This window comes from Haplochromis burtoni, unplaced genomic scaffold (assembly GCF_018398535.1).
Source record: "Haplochromis burtoni strain Fernald_Lab_line unplaced genomic scaffold, NCSU_Asbu1 Contig_10, whole genome shotgun sequence".
Lineage (NCBI taxonomy): Eukaryota > Metazoa > Chordata > Actinopteri > Cichliformes > Cichlidae > Haplochromis > Haplochromis burtoni.
In genome coordinates this window covers 1138613-1165242 of record NW_024582371.1, presented here as the reverse complement: position 1 = coordinate 1165242, position 26630 = coordinate 1138613, and the positions used below count along the sequence as shown (strand labels likewise).

Genomic DNA, 26630 nt, shown 5'->3' with positions numbered 1-26630 from the left:
CGGGCCACAAGATTCTAGTTAAAATGTATCCAAGTCATGAAAATACTTCTGAGTTAAAAGTTTCAATGAAACAATACCTTCAGCCGAATCCTCCTTCTGCTCCTGCATCTCAAATGTCTCCTCCTTGGTTTTCTGCCCCTCCTCTTCCTCCTGTTTCCTCTTCTGCTCCTCCTTCTTCTTCTTGCGTTTCTCCTTCCTCTTCTCACGCTTGGCAGCCAGAGCCTGCTTCTTGCTCTCCTCTCGAGACTGCAAGAGTCATAAAATCTCTTTTTATCTATGCCTTTTATTCAAAATGCTTTTACCTCCTAAAACACTATCACATGTGACTGAAATTACCTTCTCCAAGTCTAACTCCTTGAGGAGAATCGTAGCGTTCTTGTTGGCCTCGGCAGCCTGCTGGTCTTTAGCTTTGACAATGGTCTCCATGCACTGGTGACACTTCTTCAGCAGCTCCTGCAGGGTCACATTTGGAGTTTTAGCTCTGCATATTCCTCTAAAGGTTCTGTAGGTGACTACTGACTGAAATGCAAACAATACCTACCTTGTCAGCAATGGTGGCGATATATCTCATGCACTCAATATCTGACGGGAACTGGTTGACCTCCTTCACAAGATACTGCACCACCTTCACGTGACCCTGAAATTTTAAGTAAAGAATTAGTAACTGCAGTCGTCCTAAAGTGCAGCAGAACAAAGCATCGTTCTTAGGTCTTCTTCAACTACGCACCTTACGAAAAGCAGCCATGAGCGGGGTGATCTTTCGGTTGTCAGCAGCATCTACATCAGCACTGGCGTGCACCAGGAGCTGGACCACGTCAAAATGACCACCATTCGCTGCCAGCCAGAGGGGAGTGTTCCCTTTCTTGTTTCGTACGTCAATATGCGCACCTCTGAAATAAGACAGAATTGTTGCCTTCATCAGTTAATGAAAGCCACCTTGCTAATGAGGTTAGAAGACGGAATACAATTTATGGCAAGCATCTGGTTTTTAAAAGCAAAAACAAGAAAAAAAACACCAAAAAAAACCAGAGAGTGTGGCTTAAAACATCTGCTTCACTAAGAAATAAACTTGCATTCAACCAATTCCCTTAAATGATGAATCACAGTGAGATTTAACTCAAAACAGTCCTCACCTGTTGATGAGCAGCTCACAGAACTTGTAGTGGCCCTTGTCGGCAGCAATGGTGAGAGCAGTGTCTCTGGATGAAGGAACAGGGGGAGCGTTGACATCGGCGCCTTTGTCCAGCAGCACTCGGCCCACCTCTGCATAACCTCCTGATGCTGCCTCCATCAGCGGGGTAAGACCAGTCTGTTTAAACCGATCAGTTAGTTATTAAGAAGGCCAAGAGGGTAACCCGAAAGGATAAAAATAGTGTTTGTATCATCCAATAATTCATACATGACACGGAGTCAGTGGGAGAAGTTAGGGGGCTTAAGGTTGTATAATAAACAGGTTGTGTAGTCAGCACACACCATTATGTCAAGCTCTGTAAAAGGATGGATATAAGTATAATAAGTAAATCCTAGCTCAACCATGGTGAAGATAATTGGTGGGTCAACCAGTCCCAAAAAATTACTTCCCACCTTCTTTTGTAATTATTTTTTACTATTTTACAAACATCATAGGATAAGGAAAAGAAGAATTTAAGGATTTAGCAAAAGAAACGTGTACTGGTGCCGGGACTGAGTCTGCTATGATGAAACTCAGGTCCTGAAATGGGACCAAAAACTCATCCCAAATAGTTTAATCAGTCTATTCTTATTGGATTGTTTAATCCATTTTACATACAAAGAAAAATGTCACTTCATTGCTCAGATTTTAAACAAACAGGAACATAAATGGTGAAATGCTTGTGATGGTTGATTTTTGTTCCATCTACTCCTAGTTCCTCAACTCTGCCTTTAGATCATCTGTAATTGAAGTAAAATATATAGATGATTTCTTTTGTTGTCTCATTTCCATTCTTAAACCATGTCCATTTTGCTAAAGAAGGCAATGAAGGAAGCACTAAATAACTTCCCTTATTATTAAGCTAATTCAACCAGCTCTTATTAAGGTGTCCCTGCAGATACGTCACAGTGCACTCGACTCAGAAACCTCCCTGAGATATTTGACTTTGTGGCAGCAGAGTCCTGCTATATGTGATCACGAGTTTTCACCTTAGCACGATGCTCTACGTTGGCCTTGCGATCTAGCAGCAGACTGACGACCTCAGCCCGCCCCTGAAAGCAGGCTAGGGTCAGAGCTGTGTTTCTGTTGGTCTCAATCTGGGCATTGATGTCTGAACCCATATCCAGCAACAGCTTCACTGCTGGCACATGACCGTTCATAGCTGCCAGCATCAAAGGAGAGATTCCCAGCTTACTGCCAGTCCTGAAAAGAGTGAAATAGAGTCTTTAGAAAAGAAGCGTAAAACAGAGAAAATGCTACATGTATGGTATCAGTTGTTGCTCACCTGGAGTTAATCTCGGCACCAGCATTGAGGAGTATTTTGATGATGTTGACATAACCCCCAGAGGCAGCCAGGCTGAGAGGCGTGTAGTCTGAGACATTGCGGTGTTCCTTATTGGCTCCCCGCAGCAGCAGCAACTCAACAACCTTACCAACATGGATGATAATGGTGTTAGCGGCAGGAGTATAGGAATGTCATGACTGTGAGAGTAAACTGAAACAGTTTTATACCTCCTGGCGTCCCCCAGAGCAGGCCAGGGAGAGGGGTGTGTCTTTGGTTCTCTCTGATTGAGCCTCAATATCACCCCCTTTGTCCAGGAGTACCTCAACCACACCTACATGGCCAGCAGTGGCGGCCAGGATCAGCGGCGTAAAGCCTGTAGAGAACAGAAATAATGAGTCCTTTGTTAAATGAAACTATTTTGAATTAAAATTAAACTCTAACCCTCCAGACTGCCATACTATCAGAAGACTGTAATCATCTTTCTAAGATACCTTTTTTATCCCGGTGCTCAATGTTGGCTCCCCGTGAAATCAGGACAGACACAAGCTCCTCGTGTCCTCCTGCACACGCCAGCGTCAGGGCCGTATCATGATTACTCTCCGTCTGTGAAGAAAACACTCTCTCTTAACAGGGCATATTACTTTTTACATAAATGTATTAACTTGGATTATCAGAATATGTATACTGTCATGTCAAACTGGCTTACATGTGCGTCTATGTCAACAGAGGGGTAAAGGGGTAGGACTGAAGGGGGAGAGGCGATGTTTGCGGGCGTCTGTGTGGGCGGCTGGGAAAGGGGTGTGGGTGAAGATGTAGTGTTCAGCATGGGCACGCGGCTGCTCACAGCTGCAAGAAAGAAACAAAAACAAATGTAAGCACCACCTCCAAAAAAAGGAAAAAAAAAAAAAAAACTTTGTAGAGCACAGTCTCGCATATCACACCCAACAGTTAAACTTCTGAGTACTTGCCTGCCATGATGTCGTCCAGTGTGTCTGTGAGCGTCTGTGCAGGTGTAGCTACCAAGAGCCCATCTGGAGCCTGTTGAGGTATCATTCCTGGGCTTAACCCAGCCAGCTGCTGACCCTGCTGCTGCCCCAACATCTGCTGCCCTACTAGTACCCTCTGCAGCTCTGGACTGGTACTTCCTGGGTAGTCTGCAGGGTTGTAGTCTGGCAGAGGTTGGATAGGAACGAAGGCTGCCTGAAGAGGGGGAGGAGGCGGCTGGGGCTGGGTCTGTGGCGAAGGGGGAAGAGGCGGCTGCTGTCGTGACTGCGACCCATCCCTGTGACCCATGATTGTGTCCACCTGAGGAAGCTTGGGGTAATCATCCTCTTCTCCATCTGGTTCTTCCTCTGAGCCCTCTTCATCATCATCTTCCTCTTCCTGAAAGAATACAGAGAGCATATTAAGTCTCTCGGATCTGTTAAGACAGTGCTAGGGAACAAACATTATTCAAACAAAGAAAACAAATACAAAAAATTCACCTCTTCAACGTCATCCTCCGGCTCTTCCTGTTCCCCATCTTTGCTTGTCTCCTCGTCCTTGTCAGAGCCACTGTGTACTTGTGCACACGGTGTGGTGAGAAGAGGCACTGGAACAGACGATGCACATCCAGGCCCCGGGCCCGGACCCTGGCTCTGTCCAGCCTCCTGCTGCTCTAAGCCCTTTGCCTCCATGTACTCTTTGGTGAACTGTTGCTGTGTTTTCAGCTGCAGCTGACGCTCCACCTTCTGCAGCTCCTTCAAGATTTTCTTTTTCTTCTGAACCTAAGGAAGAGTCACATCCTTGTTTGACTAACTTGTGATATGTTGCTATGCATACGGGGGGGGGGGCGAGCACTGAAGGGTCAATTAGCTTACAAGTTAAAGGCTACCTAACTTAAGATCAAAATGAGACCAGATCTTAAGTGGATGATGGATTATACCTGCTCCTCTCGGCTCTTCTTCAGCTCCTCAATCTTGTCTTTGGTGAGCGGCTCCCCCTGAATGAGTTCTAGCGACTCTAGCTGGGCTTTCTCAATAGCGCTAATTCTCTGGCCCAGTTCATTCAGCTTTCCCTCCGTCTCCTCCACAATGCACTCTAGGGGCTGGCACAAGTGGAAGGGTGGCAGAGGCTCTGCTTCAGGTCCCCGGCCAACAGAGCTGGGGACACCGGGCTGAAGGGCTGCTTGTCTCTGTTTGGACACGCCTGAATTTGAACAAAACACATCAAAGATGTTGAGATTTAAAAATGGCAAAATAAATATATCTACAGCTCAGTGAAGTGTGCACTTTGTAAGTAGAACCTTTTAAGTATACCGAGCGGGCACCTAGGACAGTTTACCTTTACTAGAGACAGGAGGGGGCGTAGCGATGTTTGATGGGGTTCTGTCTGGCTCCTGAGGGGGCACTACCATGGCGAGAGCTTGGAATGGGACACGAGGAACCTGTTATGACAGAGGATATGTTGTGTTAAAGCAATGGAAAAAAGAAAGAAAACAGCCATGCTTGCAAAAATGTTAGTTAAAAAAGAAAATTAAAAAAAAAAAAAAAGGGGGGGGGGGGGTTATCATGTTGCTGCATATACCTGAGAGGCATCTTGCGATGGGGGAGTGAGTTGGGAGAGGTCCGGGGCTGGGACAGACAGGATGTTGTTGGGGTAATCCAACAGGTAGGAAACCACATTGGTGTGGCCACCCTTAGCAGCTTCTATCAACATGGTTGAGCCATCCTACAAAGAAAAAACATGGCATGTTTTTCCTCTATCAGCATTATCATTAAACACATGCAAATGAGCATAATCGTTATTAAAGCAGCTGGTGTTAATCCAGACTGGGTGCATTACTTTGAGTCTGTGAGTAGGATCCGCCCCATGTGCCAGCAGCAGCTCCACCACAGCCAAATGTCCTCCAGCACAGGCCAGAGAAACCACCGTGTGATCATTATTGGCAGTGGCTCTGTTCACATTAGCACCTAACACAGACAAAGACAAATGCATATATTATAAGAGTAATGATAATGCATATCTACAGCCAGATATTCAATAATGTGGTTCATCATTAACCTGGACACAATAACAATTGCTGGTCTTCCACTTTAAGCATAATGGTGGAAAAAACAATTTTCAGGTGAAATTTTAAACTTCTCATACCTTCATGCAATGAAATAAACTATGATTAATTGAAGTGAATAAATTAAGTGACAGATGTGCAGAAAAAAACAAAACAAAACAAAACCCTCCCATATAAACGATCTACTTCCCCTTTCAAGAGAGGCAATTCTCTGACTCTACAGGTTAGATATGCATTTTTCCCCCTCAAATACCTGTATTTAAATCCAAGAGCTACTCAGTTACGCACCTTTGCTGATAAGAAACTGCACTGTACAGAGATGCCCTGCCCTCGCTGCCTTCATTAAGGGCGTCCGTCCCCCTTCAGACTCATGCTCCTAAAGGAAAAAGATGAAGTGGATTTGTTGAGTTCAACACAGAAGTTAAACAAAATGGCTATAATCTGTATTCAGCTTGAAAACTGCTGCTGTAGGTGCAGGTTCTACAAGGTCAAGGTCTTGCTTCACACAATAGAAGATGCTCAGTTCAATCAATATACATTTACACACAAAAATCTTTTACACATCTTTTCTTTCCCCGCTGTCACTTGAACCAATGTAAATACTTTTTTTTTTTTTAAAGCAGGGCAAATCATAAGTGACTAAGAGGATTTAAGAGTACGGCGTACCAAATTGGCTCCAGCCTGCAGTAGCACGTCTGCCACATCAGTGTGTCCGTTCTCACACGCATACGTCAGTGCTGTATCGCCAGTTGCCGTCGTGGCATGAACGTTTGCTCCTGAATGAGAAAAAGTTACAGGAGTGTGAGCTCAAGAGTCTAAGACATTTTTGATGTGTCTTTTCTTTCTACCATTGCTGCATCTTCTTCCTTGCCCACCTGCAGCCAGTAGGTACTTCACCAATTCCAGATGGCCTTCTTGTGCAGCTTCCATTAGCGGGGTAGAGCAGCCCAGCTCAATGTCTGCCCCTGCCTTAATGAGGAAGTCAGCCACTTCTAAAAAGCCTCCACAACATGCTAGGGTCAAAGCGGTCTCCTGGGTTTCCTCTGTCTGGGCATTGATGTTAGCACCTAGACAACAGAGCAAGAGCAGTTTTGTTATATTCAGCTACTAAAATGGGAAAACATAATGATAACAGACTGTGATCATGTCAAAATTGATAGTTGTTTTTGTTTTTTTTATGGTGTTTCAGAGATGCAAGAACAAATGCTGCTACCTTGAGCCAGCAGCAGTGCTACCATCTCCTCATGGCCTTCTCTGGCTGCCTCCATCAGGGGAGTGTAGCCCTCATCATTAACCTGGACACAAACAGAAGCATCATCAGATCAGAAAACATAAGGGTGAAAATGACTCGCAGGTTACACGGACACAACCCTGACTTGTGTTTATGTGGATAGAAATTGTCATCCAACTGCATTTAGTCAGTTACATCAATGTTGTCATTTACATTTTAGATAACAGTGAAAAATTAGCCGTTTTCCAATTTTGGAAACAAACACTTTCGTTTAAAAGGACCGACACTTTTTGGTTTGGAGCATTTATGGTATATCTTCACAGCAAATGTATCTACAATTTTTTTCCATTTTTTTTTTTGAAGTGTATCTTTACATACCTCCTCCAAGTTGGCTCCTCTCTCTATAAGCAAGGCTGCCAGCTCCACATGTCCTCCACAAGCTGCCAGGGTAAGGGGCGACTCAAAGGAATCAGCTGGCATGTTGACTTGCGCGCCGCTGTCCAACAGCAGCCGTGCCACCTCCACATGGCCATCCTGGGACAGCGAGACACACAGAGAATATAGAGATAAGCACCTGAATAAATACACGTATCAATTTCTAGTCAAGCTACATGAATTTAAACCATCAATTTGAAAAAGTGTTTAAAACGAGAAAGAAGTGGCATTTTAGCAGACTGATGAAAGAGGCATCTAAAACATTGCTGTACATTTCCATCGACAATAGCACAATTAATGTTTACAGAAAACTGCACACCCCTTCCACAATTATTTAGCACGACTGATCTGCAAACAAGATAAAAACCAATTAGCACAGGGGAGATGGTGTAAATTATTACAATCTTCTTTCAGTCCACTTTTCTCCCACTTAACCATGCGAGTACCCAACCATTAGCAGAACTCTGTTGGGTTTGGACACTGAATAAGACCCGCTGTTATGTTTCTGATGTTTGTTTTTTTTAATTTAATATTAAAGTTTATTTTGTTTGAGCTGTACTGAGACACAAAAGGGAGTCTAAGATATATAAAGCAATTCATTCTTGACCATGACGATTACTTCAACGTATGCACTGTCGGTTTATAGTTACAAATACAAAGTCATAACAAGTGGTTTGGGGTGTGAAATGTGAAGTGAGGTTTTAGGTCAGATGCTTACCATGCAGGCCTCCATCAGTGCCGTGTGCATCTCATCCGTTTTGTGTTCCTGGTCTGCTCCGGCCTCCAAGAGAAAACGCACCATATCCAAGTGACCTGCAGAGGACAAACAAAATCAATGTAATTAATCTTTTACAGGCCTTTGGACAAGGTTATGGGAGTAGCCTGCCACTGGGGGAAAGTAACAAGTTAGATCAGTTCAGAGTCGACTGCAAGTACGCCAATTTTACTGATCTTAAGATGTAGACTTTTTTTTAAAAAACATTTCATTAAAATGAAAAATAAAATAACCAGCTGAATTTTAAAGAGTAGCTGACTGTTAGGATAGCTAACAGAACTTATGTAAGAGCTTTATTTTACAACAGTATTAGCCCAAGTCTTTGTAAAGAGGGCGCTAAATTGCATAACAACTAAAAAAAAGTAAAAGGACAATGCGCATTTATTCCTTTCTAAAAATAAACCCTCAACATAAAAACTAACCTAGGGATACAAGTTCCATACTTAAGTACTGACCTTTGTAGCATGCAAGTGTGAGAGCACTCTCCTTGAACTCATTGGAGTGTGTGTTGATGCCAGCGCCATACTCCAATAGTACCCTGGCCACTTCTACGTGGCCAGCACTGGCCGCCTCCATGAGAGGTGTGTGTCCGTTCTCGTTGTGGTCCTCAATGTTAGCACCCTCTTTGAGCAGCACCTTCACCACATCCACGAAGCCACCGGCACATGCATACGTCAAAGCTGTGTTGCCTGAAAGACAAAAGTGAGATTATACCGTGTGTTTTGAAGTCACATTAAATGGTTTATAAATAGAGAAGTTAAAGTAGTCTTACCAGTAGAGGACTGGGCATTGACATCTGCCCCATGGACAAGTAGTAGTTTGACAATGTCCACATAACCTCCACTGGCAGCAGCCATGAGTGGTGTTATATCCCCCTTGATGCCCCTGTCCTCCACATTGGCATGCATAGCCAACAAAACCTAAGAATAGAAAACAGAAGAAAAAAAACGTAAATATATATTCATAGGCTTGTCAAAGGAATACAGCCCCTTAAGTATTTAGCAGGAACTTAATCTGGACACCAATCTAACCTCTTCCATACCTGTGCAAGTTCATAATAGCCAGCTGAGCAGGCGAGACACAGCAAGCTCTCCCCTTCCTCCGTGTGCTCATTGACGCTCCGGCCCTCATCCAGCAATTTGCGCACGGCGTTGACATCCCCATCCGAACACGCCTCTGCTAAACTACGGCTGAAAATAACCAGACTGCTACAATTACTGCCACTGTGGCAGGTGAACACACGCACCCCTCACAACAACACAATTACTTCCAGGCAGCAAAGAGACACACACGCATGCTCATAGATATTGTTTATGAAGCAGTGAGTTGATGGTGTGAGCGAGATACATACTTGTCTGCTTGGCCGGCATTGAGTGTGTTTTCAGCTCTCATCCGGGTGAGGGCGGCTGCGGCCTCGTCCAGGGCACAACTCACAGATGACGTCAGTCGCCGTAGCACCTCGGGGTCTGCAAAAGCTTTACCATCGGCAGTGGACAGTTTACCGATGCCTGCCGAACACCAAAAGGGCAGAGGTGCATAGGGCAATGCAAACCACAGGGGAGCACAACCACACCAGACCAGATGAAGCAGCAAGTCCAGTCCAGCAAATCCAATCCAGGGTTAGTAGCAGCAAACACAAAGAGGGAAAAAAATCAATAAAGAAAAAAATAAAATAAAAATTTAAAAATGAATAGGGAAAAACAACAACAAAAAACAACAAAAAAAAAAAATCACACAGAAAACACAAGCATTTGTTAATGTGGCTTAATATATCTTTTTTCAATAAACCACCTAAGAGTCGCAATTTCTTTATCAAATAGTAAGGTACACAATAAAAGGGGAATAATGGGAGTATCGACTGTGCTGTACAAAAGTCTCAAGTCAGTCTTCATTTCTTTATGTTGGGCTAGGAAAACGGGAAAAAGGTGCAGCGATTTATTGAGATGTACAAACATAACAAATAGTTTTGTACAAAACTAACGAGTTTTTAAGTCAGTATTTGCCATTTTTTCCCCCAACACAGCCGGAACCCTTAGTCAGGCTTTCCGTAAGTAGTCTTCATTAATAGTTCTTGAAGGACATTCAAATCTCTTCTTTGGAGGAAAACAAATCCTCTGTAAAACAATCAGGTACAAGTACTGGCCAATGTCAAACGGAGCCATTTAGAAAGCCTGGAGACCTATTGCTCAAGATTATTTAAAAATAAAATATATTAAAAAAAAAAAAAAAAAAAAAAAAAAAAAAAAAAAAATGACACGACACTTTGGCTCATTGGAAACAAAATAAAAAGAAATGACTTGAGACGTTTGCACAGTACTTCAGTAGTTCAGAACAATAATACCAGTGAAATGAAGCTGTTGTATACACCAAGGCTCAAAGGTTTGGAGTCAAAATTTTGCAGTTTTCCTTAAGTCATTAAATGAACTGCAATGTAACACTGCTGAGAAATTCTGATATTTACTGAATATAATTTTGCCGTAAAGACAAGCTTCTTGAAAATGACTTCAAGTTAAATTAGTTTAATATTAATGTGCACTTCCTGTATGTTACAGTCTAGCGTCCTACAATAGGACTGACAATTAGCATTACTTTGGTGGTGATTTCATTATAACAATACCAGCAAACTGGTGTTTTATTAAAACAAGTAGTTTGGAAATAAAACTTTTCTTGTTCAAATCTCACACTTTCCTAGACACATTTCCTCTGCCTTGACTGACAGATGAACCGATCTCAGAATTGATGTGCTTCAATACTTCAAGGTTAAATAATGAACATGAAAATAAGATCCTTTCTCTTCTTTTCATGCTTATTTAAATATTTTAGCACGTTCAGATTCGTTCCAAACTTTTGATCAGTAGTGTATACGAATCAATGTAGATTCAAGCTGTTAATGTTCGAAGAGAAAACTGTCTCATCCTGTGTGAATTATAGATGGGTAAAAAGCAGTGACCATGAGAGAAAATGATGTGTTAGGAACAGTGGCCAGCAAGCAAGAGAAGAACTGAAGAAAACTATGCAATATGACAGGAAAAAAAAAAACTGTGTGTCTATTTTGTCATGAAAAAGAAGAAAAGTCAATGACCAGAGTGAAAGGCAAGCAGCAGCAAAATGAAAACAACTGCTTTTGCTAATGACCTACAGAGGAAGATCTCTCAAAGGAAAACAATGAACATTTCCAAACCAGCAAACCACTTGTGAGAGGAGTAACAGTGTGCATTTTACATATGTGTGTAAAAATGAAGGGGGAAAAAAAAGGGGAAAAAAATAAATAAAGTTGGCTTTAAACCTTTCGGCCTCAACTTCAACCCATCCATTAACCAGGCACAAGACAGCTTCAGTCCTTAAGGTTGTGTTTTCTCACCACTGACTCGGGCTAAACTTAGCACCGCTTTCAGACAAAGATTTCACAACAGTCTCATATGCACAAGCAAAGAGGTCAAGGAAGTTGATCATTAATGTTTTACTTTATCGTGTTTTTCCTCAGAGAACACAAGCACTTCATTCACTAAACAGGAATAAATAGGTTAGATATCAGCCGTCACCAAATCCCCTCTCCTGTGTATAATCCTCTACATATAACTACTAAACAGAGCAGGAAGTAGTGAATGAGTCAAGAATTTCAGTCACAACATCAATTTAAAAGACCTTCACTGTGTTTACACATAAGCACTTGTTCCTGCTCAGCTCCACCTACAACGCTGCCATATTTACACGTACAACACCATCTATCTTTTATCGTGTTAAACTAAAATAAAATTTATCAGGACAAGTGTATATACACCAAATGCCTACTGAAAACATAACTGGCACCGACACCAGTCTAACAGGAATCATTCTTGAAGCATTTACGTGCAATGAAATGAACAACTAGATCAAAATGTAAGCTATCCTAACAATACGTCAGACAAAACCATTAGTACCATTTCAGAGAAAATGAGTTGCCTTCTAGGTAAAACCAATAATACTGCTGGTAAGCGCTGGCTAATAACTTAGTGTAATATTTTGTGGCCATTAATTACATGTGAGCAACCCGCCCTTCCCCTCATTTAAGAGGTCTTAATGTAGAATTAAACTAGCTAGTGAGAGCCAGAGATCTTAAAAATCTCAGAATGGGATGAGCTCATCTTAATGTTGTTAAACTAAGCAGACACTCTAGTTTAGACCACTTATTTCTTTGTGTGTTTAGGTACGTAAACTTTAAGTCAACTTACTTCAAATGAACATTTAATTGCATGTCATTCGTCATTTCATGAACTTTCATTTGCAGTACCAGTAAAGTCTCTGGTGTCTGGGTAATGTGGAATAAGAGCAGCCACTAATCTATTAAAACCAGTTTTTCAGTATAATGCTTGAGTGCAAAATCATGGTGGCTCTCGTGTAGGAGGGGAAAAAAAGGATCAAGTAACTGCCAAGACATGACAAAGGGGCAGGAACTGAATCTGAGGATGTAACTGTAATAAACTAGGCTTTGTATTTGCAACAGCATCATGAAAGCAAGCTCTTTTGATATAATTTTCCCCACACAGAGCAACAAGGAAACCCCAGACAGAAAATGAAAGGGTTTCAACTCCTAAAAAGTACACAACGGGATAATTGCTAGAAACAATTATGTTTTGATAAACTGGTGATCCCAAAAGTGCTGCTGCTGCAATCCTGAGACTTTCCAACAGGAGCGCTCTGGAAAAAGAAGGTCTACACACATTTAGTTCTAAGGAATAATTTAATTTAAAATCTAACTTGATTATAAAAATTTGATAAACAGTTTTAAATGATTCTTATGTGATATGTGTATTATGTATAATATTTATTGTAACCTTTTGTCCACTAGACAACTTTCACCATTCACCAATCGACTTTTCCCCCCTCTACAATGGATTTAAAAAAAAAAAAAAAAAAAAAAATTGGTGCATTCCTACGTGGTCACTTCACTTTCATTTGCTAAGCTCAACCACTGCCACCACTCATGAAATAGTAGGTGTGCAAGTCAATTTTTGATAAAAATACTGACACTTAGGACTAGGGCTGTTCGATATAACAATATATATCGGATGACGATATAAAAACGTCTATCGTTTCATTTTACGCTATCGTTTGTTTCGTGGTGTCGCAAAATAAACTGTTTACGGCAATATTTTTTCATCGTTTTGATGGTCACTGTAGTGGCTATATTAAGTTCTCTCTTTCTCTTGTATTTAATATAACCACACTAAGGACGGACAAGGGCCTGTTTTTATGGGTCGTCATTAGTAACAACGACGGTAAAACCATCGCATGTCCGCTTGTTTATTTTCCCCATAAACCTTTCACAATAAAGCTTATGATCCTGTTGACACTTTTCAAAATAAATGGAATCACGTGAAAAAGGATTGACGGATGAAAAGCCAAAAAAAAAAAAGAGCCGTCAGGTGCTAAAAAACAAACCTTAGACTCAAATGTTAGAACAGGCTTTTCCCTGCAGCATGCCGTGTAATAAATACAAAGAAAATGGGGGCCGTTACAACCTAATTCTAAAAATGTGTAGTTTCATGCATCGGTTAAAACACTCGACTCCAGGTACATGACGCCCAGCTAAAAACACTTCACCTACCAGAGATTCACAGAATTTACAGAAAATATAATATTTTTGATTTATATCGTTATCGGACGATAGAGGTTTTATATCGGGATATGAGATTTTGGTCATATCGCACAGCCCTACTTAGGACTTGCATAATTCACAATACATGTAGTTCCCATATTCATGGTCTGTGTTTGATGGCACAGTGTGGGGTGGAGAAGATTTTTGAGGATTATGCAGTTTTGCAGACAAAGACAACTGGAGAGCCAACATTCCTGTTATACTTTTTCAAAGTCTGCCGCCTGGGGCGCATGCGCAGTCGTTACATTGTAATGTAAATTCAACAAGTTGCCGTAATCACAAAAACCTCAGGTAGGCACAGACGTTTAGATAGACCCTCATGCAACTTACTCATGCCAAAGTTTATGACACTGGGACCTGGGTGGACCCCAGAGTATCAAAATAAAAGTATAATTTCTGCTTTAATCTATGTAGATCCAGAGTTCCATAACAACCTGGTCTTTTTAACAATCATCATCCGTCATTTTGTAGGAATGGGACAGTCACAGATGTTGATATATTCTATACATGTATACTGCATGTGAAAAGAGACTGAGAATCCTGGCTGCCAACACGGCCAAGCAAAAACGCACCATTCCAATATTTCCAGTTTTTGTTGTCTCAACTGTCTGCAAATCTCAAAACTGTCTGAAAAATTGTAGCTTATTGAACAGTTTCGAATGCTTAAGTTGCCAATATTAACTGACAACATTGCCCCAAACCCTCTCCCAGTAACCCTCTGTGCCACAACTGAAAACTAGAAAAACTAAACACAACTAAACTGTTCTGCACAGACACACAGCACCAGAGTACCCTCCACACTGCTGCAACATTCTACATTCCCTTTATTTTTATTTATTTACACTTGCCAGAAAGCACAGGAAGCTGCTGCAGTATTCTCCTGAACAACAGGTGTCACCACCAGAACAGCACCAATGTAGGAGGAGAAGAGGTCAAAGCCAAAAGCAAAGACATTTGGGGGGGGGGGGGAATCTTGGCAGAGTCTGTCAACCGACAGAGATACAACATGCCAAGCTACAAAAATTGAGGGGTGCACGACGAGCTGACCTGATACAAAAACAGTGGCAGACACCAGAGGATAGGACATCATTTTTCAATGACACCCCAATGCAACAGGGGTAAGCATAAAGTGGTATACATCTGGGCAGTCTGCTAGAATAAAAATTTGCCCCTTTAGTGATGCTGGCTAAAGGGCAGAAATAGCACTGTGTAGACTGTGATGGTTAACAGTTTCTTGTAATCCTAATCAAGTTTTTAAATGATATGTTAAATCACTTATGTAGATGCTACAATGACTAAGCATCGTTACTAAATCATCACCTCCTCAAGTTAAAAATTGAAAATAAACAAAAGAAATAAAATCAGCTTTTGTGGGCTAATCTAGAAGTTTTGAAAGTTTTAGGAAAATGGCAAAAAAATAAAAAATAAAATAAAAATTTGGACTTGTGTCCAAATCCACTTAGCAGTCAAAGATCACATTAATCCCACAGCATATTAGCTATTATCCCAATACCTGGTGCGTGCGTGCATGCATGCATGCATAGACGCAACCCTCTAGACCTGTGGCTACTAACTGTGATAGGCAGAACCTACCTCTGATTTTAGACCAAGTGTGCACTCAGCAAGGTAATTCCTAATGTGCCTGAGCACATTTTACCCCTTGATTCCAGTTCATTTGTCTAGTGTGTCTGCTGTGTAGTGGGCTGACTCAAGGTATACATGTAGTAACCAAGCCCAAACTTGGAGCACCAACACCCTCCTCAACAACAGCTGCCTCCATGTAAAATCAGTTCTATTAAATCTAAAAGTTCTATAAGAGAACAGCAGTCCAAAAGAAAATGCCCCACTTTAGCCCTGAAATACATTCCTTAGTTGCCATCTTTGTGCTTTGCAGCAGTGTTTCTTTTAGGCTGTGTGCATAAAAGAAGAAATGCAAGAGGTGGGAACTGAAATGCTGAGAAAAAGTGAAGTGTACTTGGGACCCAGATTGTTAAACACTGTGTGAGGGCAGGCCTGTAGGGGGGTTGGGAGGGGTTGACAATCTTGTCCTGGCACAGTACAAGAAAACCACAACTGATGTAAGTAAACCCTGTTTAATCTAGCCTGACTCATAACTAGCAACTCCTATTTAAACTCTGGACCCAACTACAGTGATGACTTTACAGAGGCTGTGGCTTCATGCGGTTAAAGGTACTTCTGACACAGACATTTCCACATTAAGGGGCCACAAGGCCATCTTCTTAAAGGAAAAGGCTGAGCTGGTAGCATGAATCGCTGTCACCACACACATTCAGAGGCCACAATTTCTACTGCACATCATGTTTGTTACTTTTACACCAAGCTTTGTTCAAGTTTTCAACATACAGTGTGTTACCTTGACTCTCTGAAGGATACAGGAACAATTTTTCCTACCCATATAAGACAGCCCAAGTTACATTTTTGCAGCAGTACTGATGGTTATCAAAGCCAAGCACAGCCAGTGCATGCAAGCGTGCATGACTGCTGAATGCTTATTAGAGCACTTCAATCAAGGCTTGAGCATACGTTTTCCTCATTGGATCCAGCTTATGCTATACTGAATTCACATCAAATTCAAAATAAAGGTATCCATCATTATTTCGTCATATGTAACAGATAGGCCTTAGTCTAACAATGCGCCTCATTCAGTTTAATACACTGTAAAATTACAGTCAATAGATTTGCATCTTTAAAAAAAACAAAACAAAACAAGAGACAACAAATAAAGCAGCTCATTATCTTGCTGCTTAAACAGAAGTCAGCCTAAGCACTTCAAACTTGGGCATCGCTGTAAACAAACTCAAGGTAACCTTCACACATTGCAGCCCGTCCCATGTTCCAAATGGTTTTCCACATAATCCACATTTTTTGCATAGCCTTTCCAGAGAACTCCGGATGTGACATAACTACAACGCCACAGGATGAACTGATCTTGATCCCATCCTGAGTCAAACAACTGGATCAGGTATCTGTGTCAGCAGGTAAATAAATGTGGACGATTTATTAAGTTCAGCTATATGCTCTGTTTACTATGTCACAGGTCAGAAGCAGTGTATGGGGCGCTAGCAAAAGAGCTAACATAGCATAGAAGAAGCCAAGAACAAAGCTTTAGGATTTTGGAGGCATTTCACAACAGCTACCTCTACAGATTTCCTCTGTTTATTAATAACAGACTTTGAATTAACCACAAACTGGAGTCAAGACCTACATCCAACAGTAACAATACATTCCTGCCACTCACCTGTTCTCACTTTTAGTGTCTAAATGTTCAGTTTAACATTTGCTAATAAGGTTTTATTGCCACCCAATTGGGTGGCATGATAATTTTTTATTTTTTACTTTTATTAAAAGGCACAATGGTTATTTAAGAGTCTGGCAGTTTCACAGTAACCTGGTATCATTGTTATTAAATATTTCTGCGCAAGTAGATATTAATAGTTTTTATATATGATAAGATATATAATAAACAAAATAACATTAAAAACTTTAATGCCATAACAGCCGAATTAAACAGAACAGGAATATCAAACCTTTTATTCCTGGCTTTAGAGTCAGTTATATGTACGGACACTTTTGTTGCCTCCGTTTCTAAACAAAGCCGACACATGCCTCCTTAGCATTCACTTCCACTGCAACACCAAAGTGTAGCTTTGAAACAATTACCATGTGAACTTGTACTTCCAGATTTTGTTGCACAAACTATTCGATTGTTTGAAAAAACAACAACAAAAAAAAACAACAACAACACCTGTTAGGTTCATGTAATGTGTTATCTTTACCTCACCTAGTACCCTGTTGCTGTGACATCAAAAACATAGCAAAATTTTTTTCTTTACTGAAAAAGTCTGAGTGTTGTGGGGGTTTTTGTTTGTTTTTTTTAAACTTCACTTGCAGTCCCTCTTCATCTGCCGTTACTTTTCTAAAAAGAGCAAACCTTTAAACTGCTAGCAAACTGATGCTACCTAGCATGTTACTTGTGCAGTTCTTCAAATTATGTTACCAAATTGTTGTACTGGCTGCCCTGTTAAAGATTCTGCCACCCAGTAGTTATTATTTGAACAATTTCTTACATCATGTGACTCAAAGAGTGAGAAACAAGGGTGGATTTTAAATTTTATGCAGGCAAGAAGAAAAGCTGGGGAAAGTTGAGTTGGGCTTCAAAAACACTTTTTTTCTTTTTTTACATCTAGCATTAAGATCAACTTGCAAAAGGTCAGTGAGCTGATTTGGTCAGAGGGCCCGGTGGCGCCAGTGTCCGGCAGCCTCGCCTCTGTCAGTGCGCCCCAGGGTGGCTGTGGCTACAATGTAGCTTGCCATCACCAGTGTGTGAATGTGTGAGTGAATGGGTGGATGACTGGATATGTAAAGCGCTTTGGGGTTCTTAGGGACTAGTAAAGCGCTATATAAATACAGGCCATTTATCATTTGATAGAAAACAAACAATAGCATGCCACTGACACTTAACTTTGCAGGAATAAAAATTCTGTGTAATTAAAAATTCAAAATAAAATTAAAAAAAATATAAAGTATTTGAAATGACTCAACATTCACTGGAAACTAAAGAAATATCTTACTTTGACAATTTATCTGTTAGGTTTGTCAATGTACAACTGCTATGAATTTAGGGGATTTTATGATATGTAGTACAGAAATGTTTCTTTGAGTTGTGCCAAGACTAAAAAACAAAAAACAAAACAACAACTACTGAACATTACAAACATGAAACAACATTGTTGTAGAAATCATTACTTGGGTTTAGGAAAACTTCAGAAAACGTGTCACTATGAACTCAGTTCAGTTCATTGCAAATTCGAATTAAAGCACTATTGTGCTTCTATTCATTTAAGATGGACTATATGAAGGAAGTGAATATCAAGGAATCTGCCCCACAGTCTGCAAAATCAAAGTGTGGAAATTCAGCCCATATCATTTGGGCTGAAGACAAGAGGGTCTCTAAGGTTGCAGTAGTGCCCATCTGTAAACATCCTGCTTCCCTAACTACGACTCTGTTTTCTCAGATTACAATTGTTTGGTTGTTGTTGTTTATTTTTTCACTACATCTACATTAAGAAGTAAAGAGAAAGGGAGATATTACGCAAGTACATACAAGTATGGCTACTGGTAACAGTAGCCTTCATTTATAATCCATGTGCAACTTGTCTTACACCATGCATTTCTTGTAATTAAGTCTGAGCATTTACAGTCTCTATAAAACATAACAAAACAAGGAACATTTAATTAAAACTACAGAAACAACTGTTAATGTAGTTATTAAAATAATCCGAATTTGCCAGCAAGATATTTAACCTGATCAAACATTTATTTCATGTTTGCATACGACATCCCTGCAGGACTCAACCATGTATGCTTAGCATAAATTATTACTATGTCACAACTAGTAAAGCTAGTTCAATTTACTTAGGAGGGGTGTAAAATTCTCCTGATCAACAGCTCGGTTCAACTCATTTTTAGGCTATGGTTTGGTTTACAGTTTGCTAAACGTTAGAAAAGTGGGTAATATTTTAACTGCTGAACGATAACAGAAGTCATATGTCCAGTTCACTCTTTAACTGTTTACATTTACTGCAACGTTTTAACAGCTCCAAAAGGCAAACTTGCATACCATTATACTGTGGACACTTTTGAAGCCATTTCTCATATGCAATCACTAATTTACCAAACCACAAAAAAATCCTTTTTTTTTTAAAAGTATGTATGTATGTATGTATGTATAAATAAAGTTATATTTGGCCAAAATTAATTAGGGGTAAGATTACGGTTGTCAAAATGATACTCAGATATTAAATCAATACTAAAACTATTATCAAATTACAACATTTATTTGTAACTATATCAATACAGACAGTGGTGTTTTGTCTCCAGCTGACACACGACACTACTGTGGCCAGATAGTCACACAGCTCCTCCCCTCACTAATAGCTGAAGAAGTTAACTTTCACAACGCTTTAGGAGGACTTTAAAGAGGTCAATAAAGCTCCTGTTTCACCAACATGTAAGCAGTAAACAGTGATCTTCAATCTTAACCTGGCCAAGGCACATATTAGCCACATAACTATTAGCAATTACCCAATAACCACATTGGCCATCTGCTGTCATTAATTCAGTAGCTAGAAAACCGTGGGTTACGGATGGAATATTGAGCCTTGACAGAGCTAATTAAGGACACGTGCAGAATTTGGGTTGCTGAATGTGCAGAGCATTTTTGCAGAGTGTGGAGAACTAATCTGAGCAAATAAAGAGCAACTAAATTAGATGGGTTTCAATTCTGGAGCGCAGAGCTGAGGATGCAAGGAGATCCAGACTAACGCAGAGCAGTGTGAACAGTGAATGAAAGAGAGGCTGGAGGCAGATGTTTGACATAATGGAAAAAAATACAGCAACATAACTTGACCCACCACCCCCCTCCTAAAATAGAATTTAAATGTTTTTAAAAAAAAAACCCCAGTATTGTGACCGCCATATTTTTTGATGGTAAGGTAGACTGTCACTGTTTGTCTACTTAATAGAACACTTTTCTTCGCCTCAATTTAAGCAAGCAGAACTGATAACATTTGCTGCCTAGCTCCAACATTGACATTATTGTTTTATAATTAACCATAGCCAGTCTTAATGACAACAGATGGCTAAGGTGACTATCAGAAAATACCTAACAGTTTAACAGTTAATGTTAAAATGTGAGCTGACCAGGTTAACATTTATGGCAACTGTTTCATACATCAATATTAATGAAATGGGAGCTTTATTGACCTCTCAAAATTCCTCCAAAAGAATTGGGAACATCCACTATTTCAGCTACTTGTGATAAGAGGTCCTGTGTGCAGGTGTCAACAAGAGGTGGCAAAGATGGCACTGTAGGCATCAATGCTTTTGCAACTAAGTATCAATTCTGACAGCTTTGTTTAGTCTCCATCCAGATGGCTACAGCGGTGAAACAAAGTTTGGCATTTTTTTTTAAATGTTATATCAATCCCTTTGTTAGGAACGTAATAAAACCTTGACAACGGCAGCAGTAGTTTTAAGCACAACACCAGGGCTATTTTTTTTAGGTTTTGCTCTACATGGTATAATTTATATACCTGAAATCTTTGGTACCAGATTTGTTGAAAAAGTTATACCAGACTGTTTGGGCACATTACAAAAAAAAACAAAAAAACACAACAAGCTGAGGAAGATAAGGTCATATCTATTAAATAATTTAATTTGTTATCACAATCCACAGCAATGAACTGGAAAGTAAGAATATTAATTCCCATATATCAGACTTAGTTTCAAAGTGAATATATCTTTATCAAACACTGTGCAAACTGCTGCTCTTTTCTCCCCATTTAGGGCATTTCAGACTACATCCAAACAAATGTATTTTCAATTCAAAACTTAGCAGCTGTCAGTGAACACCGTTGTGTTTGCGGTATCCTATCTTGTTTACACTTGGAAGAGCTTTCCAAAAATTCCACTTCTAGTGAGCCGAGTTTCCGTGTGAGTGACATAGCAAAATGCATTGAAAATGCTGCATATACCTTCCTATGTGTGGACAACATGTAAAACAAATAGGAAAAACTCCAAATAAGCCCAAATAATAAATCCATACCAACATATTTAGATATATTTTGCAATAAACAACAGCCTAAGTCAATATTCCACCAATCTCACCAGACACTTGGCATCTTTGTGGATGGTCTTGACAGGTTTGGTATTTGGCTAGTTTACTCATGCAGGGAATGAAAGGAGGCTGTACAGATCTTTATGCCACAATCATTTCACATAAACGCTACTCCTCTCAGCTAATCTATATAAAACAATACAAATAAGCTAACAAATCAATGAAAACATAAATAAACAACTTATTTTTCATTATTGTACATGGTTGTAGAGATCTCAAGTAAACCAGTAACGCGAGTTACTAGCTGTACTGTTTAGACCGGCCAGAGAGAAAGGGGAATAGAATGAGATTAGCCATTAGCCGTTCAACACAAGCTCTGTGCATGCTGTGGAGGCTCAAGCGTGTTCCAGTGTTAATCTGCATGGTAATGTTCACGTGCCCAAACGAAGCCAGGACACCCAGCCCTAATGGATTAATCTACACAGACCTTCTTACTCTGAGATTACAAGTTCTAATTGAACTAATTTATCCAAATCACTTTCAAACTATCTGCTGATATGACACTTACAGAACCGACAGTTTCTCCTTATTACAATTTCAGGCCTTAAAAAAAACAAACAAACATTTAAAAAACATAAGGCCTCCACTTTTAAATGCCTGGGAATGGATTATGGAAAAAGACTGAGGTAGAAAGGTGTGGTTTGCTGGTTCTGTATGTTGAAGCACAAATTAAAACAGGTTGTATAAAAATGGGTGTGGTTAATGACATACTGATTGATTACATATTAATATTTGTCAAGAATTATGGCGAGCTGAGTTCAGACAATGCAGTCATACCTGCAGCTTCCAGTAAAGCTTCAAGTCTGGCCTGTGTCTCTGGATCAACTGTTCTCAAATCTACTCCATCTGTAGCGCTGGACAAAAGTAACTCTGACGCTGTCTTCATAATGGGGTTATCCAGGTCCTCCTGGTCCAGAATGAATGACTCCACCTGGGAGAGACAGGTAAGGGTCAGCAACAAAATCTTTTCCCCACTGAGAGCTAGTTTATGATACCATTTGGATTGCAGGCCATTAATTAAAGAGTATCAAATCTATATCAGGTTAGTATTTATAAAAATACAAAAAGGCAAAAGGAAAATAAGAAATTACACTACTGAAAACATTAATTACATTACTCTGTATAAAAAGCGGCCGTACGCATACAAATGCACCACCTATAAAAAGACCAGGCATGTGGCTCTTGTTTATTTATGGTTTCTCTCAACAGAGGGAAAGCAAAAAGGAGCACAAGGATAAGAGTCAAAGCACAGGAAGTGCTACGGCTGGGAATTACAGCCCCTAAACACACACATGGATTCAGCTGAGAGTCAGCTGCCCAAGCAGAGCTCTACAACCTCATACCTGAGCTTTGGCTCTCAGTTATCATAGTCTGTACTACAGAGTTTCTTTCACAAAATAAAAAAAGTTTTTGTTTTAAAAAAAGGGGATCAATGAAATATTTTTGTAAATGTGACTACAGCACAAGGCTAAATTGGATCTACAGTCACATATATTACTGAAAAACAGAAATTAAAGGTCAAAATGAAAAAAAGATTGTTTTTCATCTGCTCACATTTGAAAATGTATACTCCTCTATCCATAACCATTAATGAGTATGACAAATCACAGATATAAACAAATAACCTATACAAATAACTAAGAAAAAAATAATAAGGCGTCTTTTTTTAAGTCAGACTTTGACAGCTGGATGTTTAATTCTATTTGCATCTTCAAAGTAACATCTTAACTGTATCCAGATAGCTGTGGAAATGATTTTGTTAAAAAGCAGGTGAAGTAAACAAAACTGTCTGAACACCAACATGGGATATATAAATAATCTGTGCAGGGCTTCATGCAAGGGGATTCATTGCATTTGATCAAGTATTTATGGTACAGTAGGTCTGGTATACAGATTACCTACTGACCAATATAAATACCACAAACATTACCTCAGACAGAGAGACTACCAGGAAAGGTATGATTCTAAATATGATCTTGAATAAATTACTGGTCATTTTCAAACAACCCCCAGCAAAACCTGAGAAAGAACCAATATCTCTATGTCCACACACACAAGCTGCAGCAGACTTTCGGGGTCTGGTCCAGAGAGAAACTGTTGTGAGGGAGTCAGCATTCAGCAATGTGGAGGAATTCAGCTATATGAAAGGAGTGCAGTGCACAACAGTCCATGGGGGATGTAGTTCTACAGAGGCCTTTATCATCAACAATGGGTATCACTCTTCAGTATTAATGAACTACAGTTCCCAGTGTTGGTATCCACAGAGCTGGAAAGGCCTAGAATGGCATCTACTTAATCCTGGGGCTCAGATTTTTGCTACTACCCAGTGCAGCATGTTCTCCACAGGAGTGAAACACCACAACAAATGCTCCCTTTCAGCCTTATAAAGTAGACTGGGTGAGCAAGAAAACATGATTGCAATGACATGCCTTTGCAATTTGAGGCAAGTGACAAATTAAATATTTTTTTCTGCTGCTACACAGCTGAGCTAATGCTCAGGCAAAAACAGCAGGATATATTGACAGCTGGATGAGCTAACACCCTCACTTGTCTATCAAAGGTGTAGCAGTGTGTCTTAGACAGAGAATCCACTGGTCACATACTAGCCATCCATAAACAAGACAGCTCCACAGGTCCAGTGCTCCTTGGTGCAGGTTCATTGAACACCAAGAACTTTTCAATGGAAGCGTTTTTTTTAATAGTACAAACTACCGTACACTAACCCTCAAGTTGCCATGAAAAAAGTCACATGGACATCTGACAAGTTTGTGCAAATCAAGCAGTCTAACAACTTCCATTTCAGTGTCTGCTGCTGTCATACGATATGGTAAACTCAATTATATGGGAACAGTAAAGCTGCAAAGTCTCATAACGTTCAAACGGACGCTGTAAAAAAAATAATAAAATAGCGAGGCATTTGATGAGTGACTATAGCTCTGAAGATTTTGCCAAAAATCCCCTAAGATGTGGCTCTGCCACACGTGCATTTGAAATGCATATATGACAGGGTGACTGAGGGTTTTACACACAATTTAAACTATGTCATCCCAGATGACAAAACATGTCTAAAGTGCGTTTAGCTGACGGGATGCAGTCACACCTGTCCGCCGTGTGTGACATTGAAAGTTGGACACCTCTCAACGTGAACTCAAATCGCCCTCAAAATGTGACAACGCAAATAAAGCTGACAGTCACCGTGGCCATCTGAACGACCTAGGTGAACGGCTGGAAGACCAGTTAGCTAATTAGTCGACACCGACTGTGGAAATACGAGCAGCAAAATAATTATATTTTTAAAAATCCGAATCTAAACCTATCGAAAAGTTAGCCTAAGGGACAATCGGTGTTGATTTACATGGTGTGGTGAGAAAAGTGACGTAATTGCACCACAACTATGAAATGGTAGATATTTAGCTGGCCGTGTACGTCCGTGGGTTTGTGGGCATCATCCATTTGCCGTGGCTGGAAAGCTGCTGGATAGCTTGCAAACTTGTGATGGGTGTTGCGAGACGACAGCTCCAAACGAGGCCGTCGTCGCTTACACCCGAACTAGGCCGTGGCCACAGCCTGCGCTGCATAAATAAAACATTTCAGCCGGTTGGCGTGAACAACTGCTCCTGTCTCACCAAACATGATCGACAGTAAACTGTCCATAAGCGTCTCAACTGACGAGGGGTGTTATTCTGTTGACGGGTTGGTTAATTTTACGTAATTTTAGCGGCCTGGGAGGGGGTGGCTGCCAACTGCGAGCTAATGTGCTAGCTAGGAGCCAGCTCGCGCTAGGAGAGGAATGTTGCCTAGCTCTATGGTTAGGCTTAGCTAACTAGCTTAGCGTAGCTACCTCTGAAACCTCGTCTTCGTCGCTGCCGGATCCTGGACCCGAAGAGAGGACGGCTGCGGCCGCTAGTTTGAAATCCAGTCTTTCGGCAGCAGGCCCGCCTGGCTCGCCGTACAAGCGTACTTTCTTTCCACCTACACCAATCCCAATGCCCCCTAGTCCGACTCCTCCTGGTGTCGCTCCTACCCCCATCCCTGCCACTGGGGAGCGAGGAGTCACCGAGTCAATCTCGTCCTCGAAGCCGTCCGTCAGCATTGCCGTCCCGGCTACTGCATCCTGCATACTTGTGTTCACGATACGTGCGTTAACGTGCTAGTTGTTGACTTAAATGTCTGTCCAGGCGCGTTCTTGTGGAATATTCGCGTGATTTTACTTCAGGGAATCCAGAAACTCTCCCGAAGCGAGGGTTGAGGAGGATCTCTTTCCCCCAGCCATTAACTTTCTAACAACCTAACCCGATACGCACAGTTTCTGAGAAACGCCGCCCTTGTGGAAAATCCTCTCGACCGTATTGGTTCATCAGGAGAGACGTGTCTCTTCTATTGGTTAAAGCTGATGCTTGTCAAAATGAGCCCGCGACGTCATGTTAGGTTTACCAATATCACGAGGCAGTAGAACGAACGTCAAGACATGACATGGTAGGCCAACTTAACTAGTTGCTAGTTTTACTAGTTGATGTAAACTCATGTTGGGATACCGTTTGCACATAAGGACTACTTCGAAAGTGTACTGACACTCTTTGTAAATTATAATGAATCATTTAGTGTGATTTTTTTAAATGTAAAATAACGGGTATCAAGTCATTATTGAGTGCTTCCAATTAAATATAATGCAGTTAAATAATTTATTGGTAATCATACATAATAATTTAAAGAAACAAAATAATATTTTTTTAGCAAAAATACGCACACAAAAACAACAAAAATTAACAAACAATGCTGTATGATGAACAAACTTTTCATTCACAGATAAGTTAACAATGTAATTGATGCTCGGAAACTATAACCTCCAAAATGAGTGGTTCTCATTGTGGGGTTTTATGGGGTGGGACATTTTGCTGGTCCACTTATTTAATTTGGGTAAATTGTCTGCACAAATACATGTAAAGTAGTTCTGAGTGGTCATCTGACGGGAATGATGTCTTCCAGAGAAGAGATCTGAGAATTTGTTCTGTTTTCAGTGTGTCCCGATAAGTCCTGAAAGTGAAACACCACGCATGAAAACAGTACCTTCCCTCCCATGAGAGGAATGCAGCCAACATTAATACACCTGTATACCACTATACCCTAACAAGTCCAAATGTCTACTGTGAAAGAAAGTCCATTTGTCACAAGATATCCTTGAGGCTTATTGAACTGTGCGTGCTTTGGAGACTTTTGTACAAGATTAAATACACAATGGTGACTTCAGTGATGAATAAATACTTCGCTTGGACTGCCCTCTAGTCCAAAAGATCACTGTAATGTACTCGTAAAGTCAAAAGCCTACCTGGAGCCTTGTTTGTGTTTG

At 40.5% G+C, this 26630-nt stretch overlaps 1 protein-coding gene across 8 annotated transcripts in view; it reads right to left on the bottom strand.

Annotated features, from left to right (window-relative positions):
• The window catches only part of ankhd1 (ankyrin repeat and KH domain containing 1), a 34520-nt gene extending 8932 nt beyond the window's left edge, over nucleotides 1–25588 (bottom strand). For 2 of the 8 annotated variants that reach the window (XM_014335369.2, XM_014335370.2), the window contains exons 1-28: nucleotides 25125–25588; nucleotides 22061–22214; nucleotides 9298–9454; nucleotides 8989–9151; nucleotides 8719–8866; nucleotides 8402–8635; nucleotides 7890–7984; nucleotides 7115–7276; nucleotides 6719–6800; nucleotides 6381–6572; nucleotides 6172–6281; nucleotides 5794–5881; nucleotides 5280–5407; nucleotides 5022–5165; nucleotides 4779–4881; nucleotides 4381–4643; nucleotides 3941–4222; nucleotides 3425–3839; nucleotides 3163–3302; nucleotides 2948–3059; nucleotides 2684–2829; nucleotides 2457–2599; nucleotides 2161–2374; nucleotides 1134–1309; nucleotides 728–890; nucleotides 542–637; nucleotides 337–453; nucleotides 78–246 (exon numbers count right to left, since the gene is read on the bottom strand). In XM_014335369.2, coding sequence (XP_014190855.1) covers nucleotides 78–246; nucleotides 337–453; nucleotides 542–637; nucleotides 728–890; nucleotides 1134–1309; nucleotides 2161–2374; nucleotides 2457–2599; nucleotides 2684–2829; nucleotides 2948–3059; nucleotides 3163–3302; nucleotides 3425–3839; nucleotides 3941–4222; nucleotides 4381–4643; nucleotides 4779–4881; nucleotides 5022–5165; nucleotides 5280–5407; nucleotides 5794–5881; nucleotides 6172–6281; nucleotides 6381–6572; nucleotides 6719–6800; nucleotides 7115–7276; nucleotides 7890–7984; nucleotides 8402–8635; nucleotides 8719–8866; nucleotides 8989–9151; nucleotides 9298–9454; nucleotides 22061–22214; nucleotides 25125–25403 — 4675 coding nt within the window. In that variant the 5' untranslated portion in view covers nucleotides 25404–25588. The remainder of the gene's footprint in view (nucleotides 1–77; nucleotides 247–336; nucleotides 454–541; nucleotides 638–727; nucleotides 891–1133; nucleotides 1310–2160; nucleotides 2375–2456; nucleotides 2600–2683; nucleotides 2830–2947; nucleotides 3060–3162; nucleotides 3303–3424; nucleotides 3840–3940; nucleotides 4223–4380; nucleotides 4644–4778; nucleotides 4882–5021; nucleotides 5166–5279; nucleotides 5408–5793; nucleotides 5882–6171; nucleotides 6282–6380; nucleotides 6573–6718; nucleotides 6801–7114; nucleotides 7277–7889; nucleotides 7985–8401; nucleotides 8636–8718; nucleotides 8867–8988; nucleotides 9152–9297; nucleotides 9455–22060; nucleotides 22215–25124) is intronic. The other 6 variants (XM_005927950.3, XM_014335372.2, XM_014335371.2 and 3 more) reach the window with 5 other exon arrangements.
• Between the last annotated feature and the right edge of the window lie 1042 nt (nucleotides 25589–26630).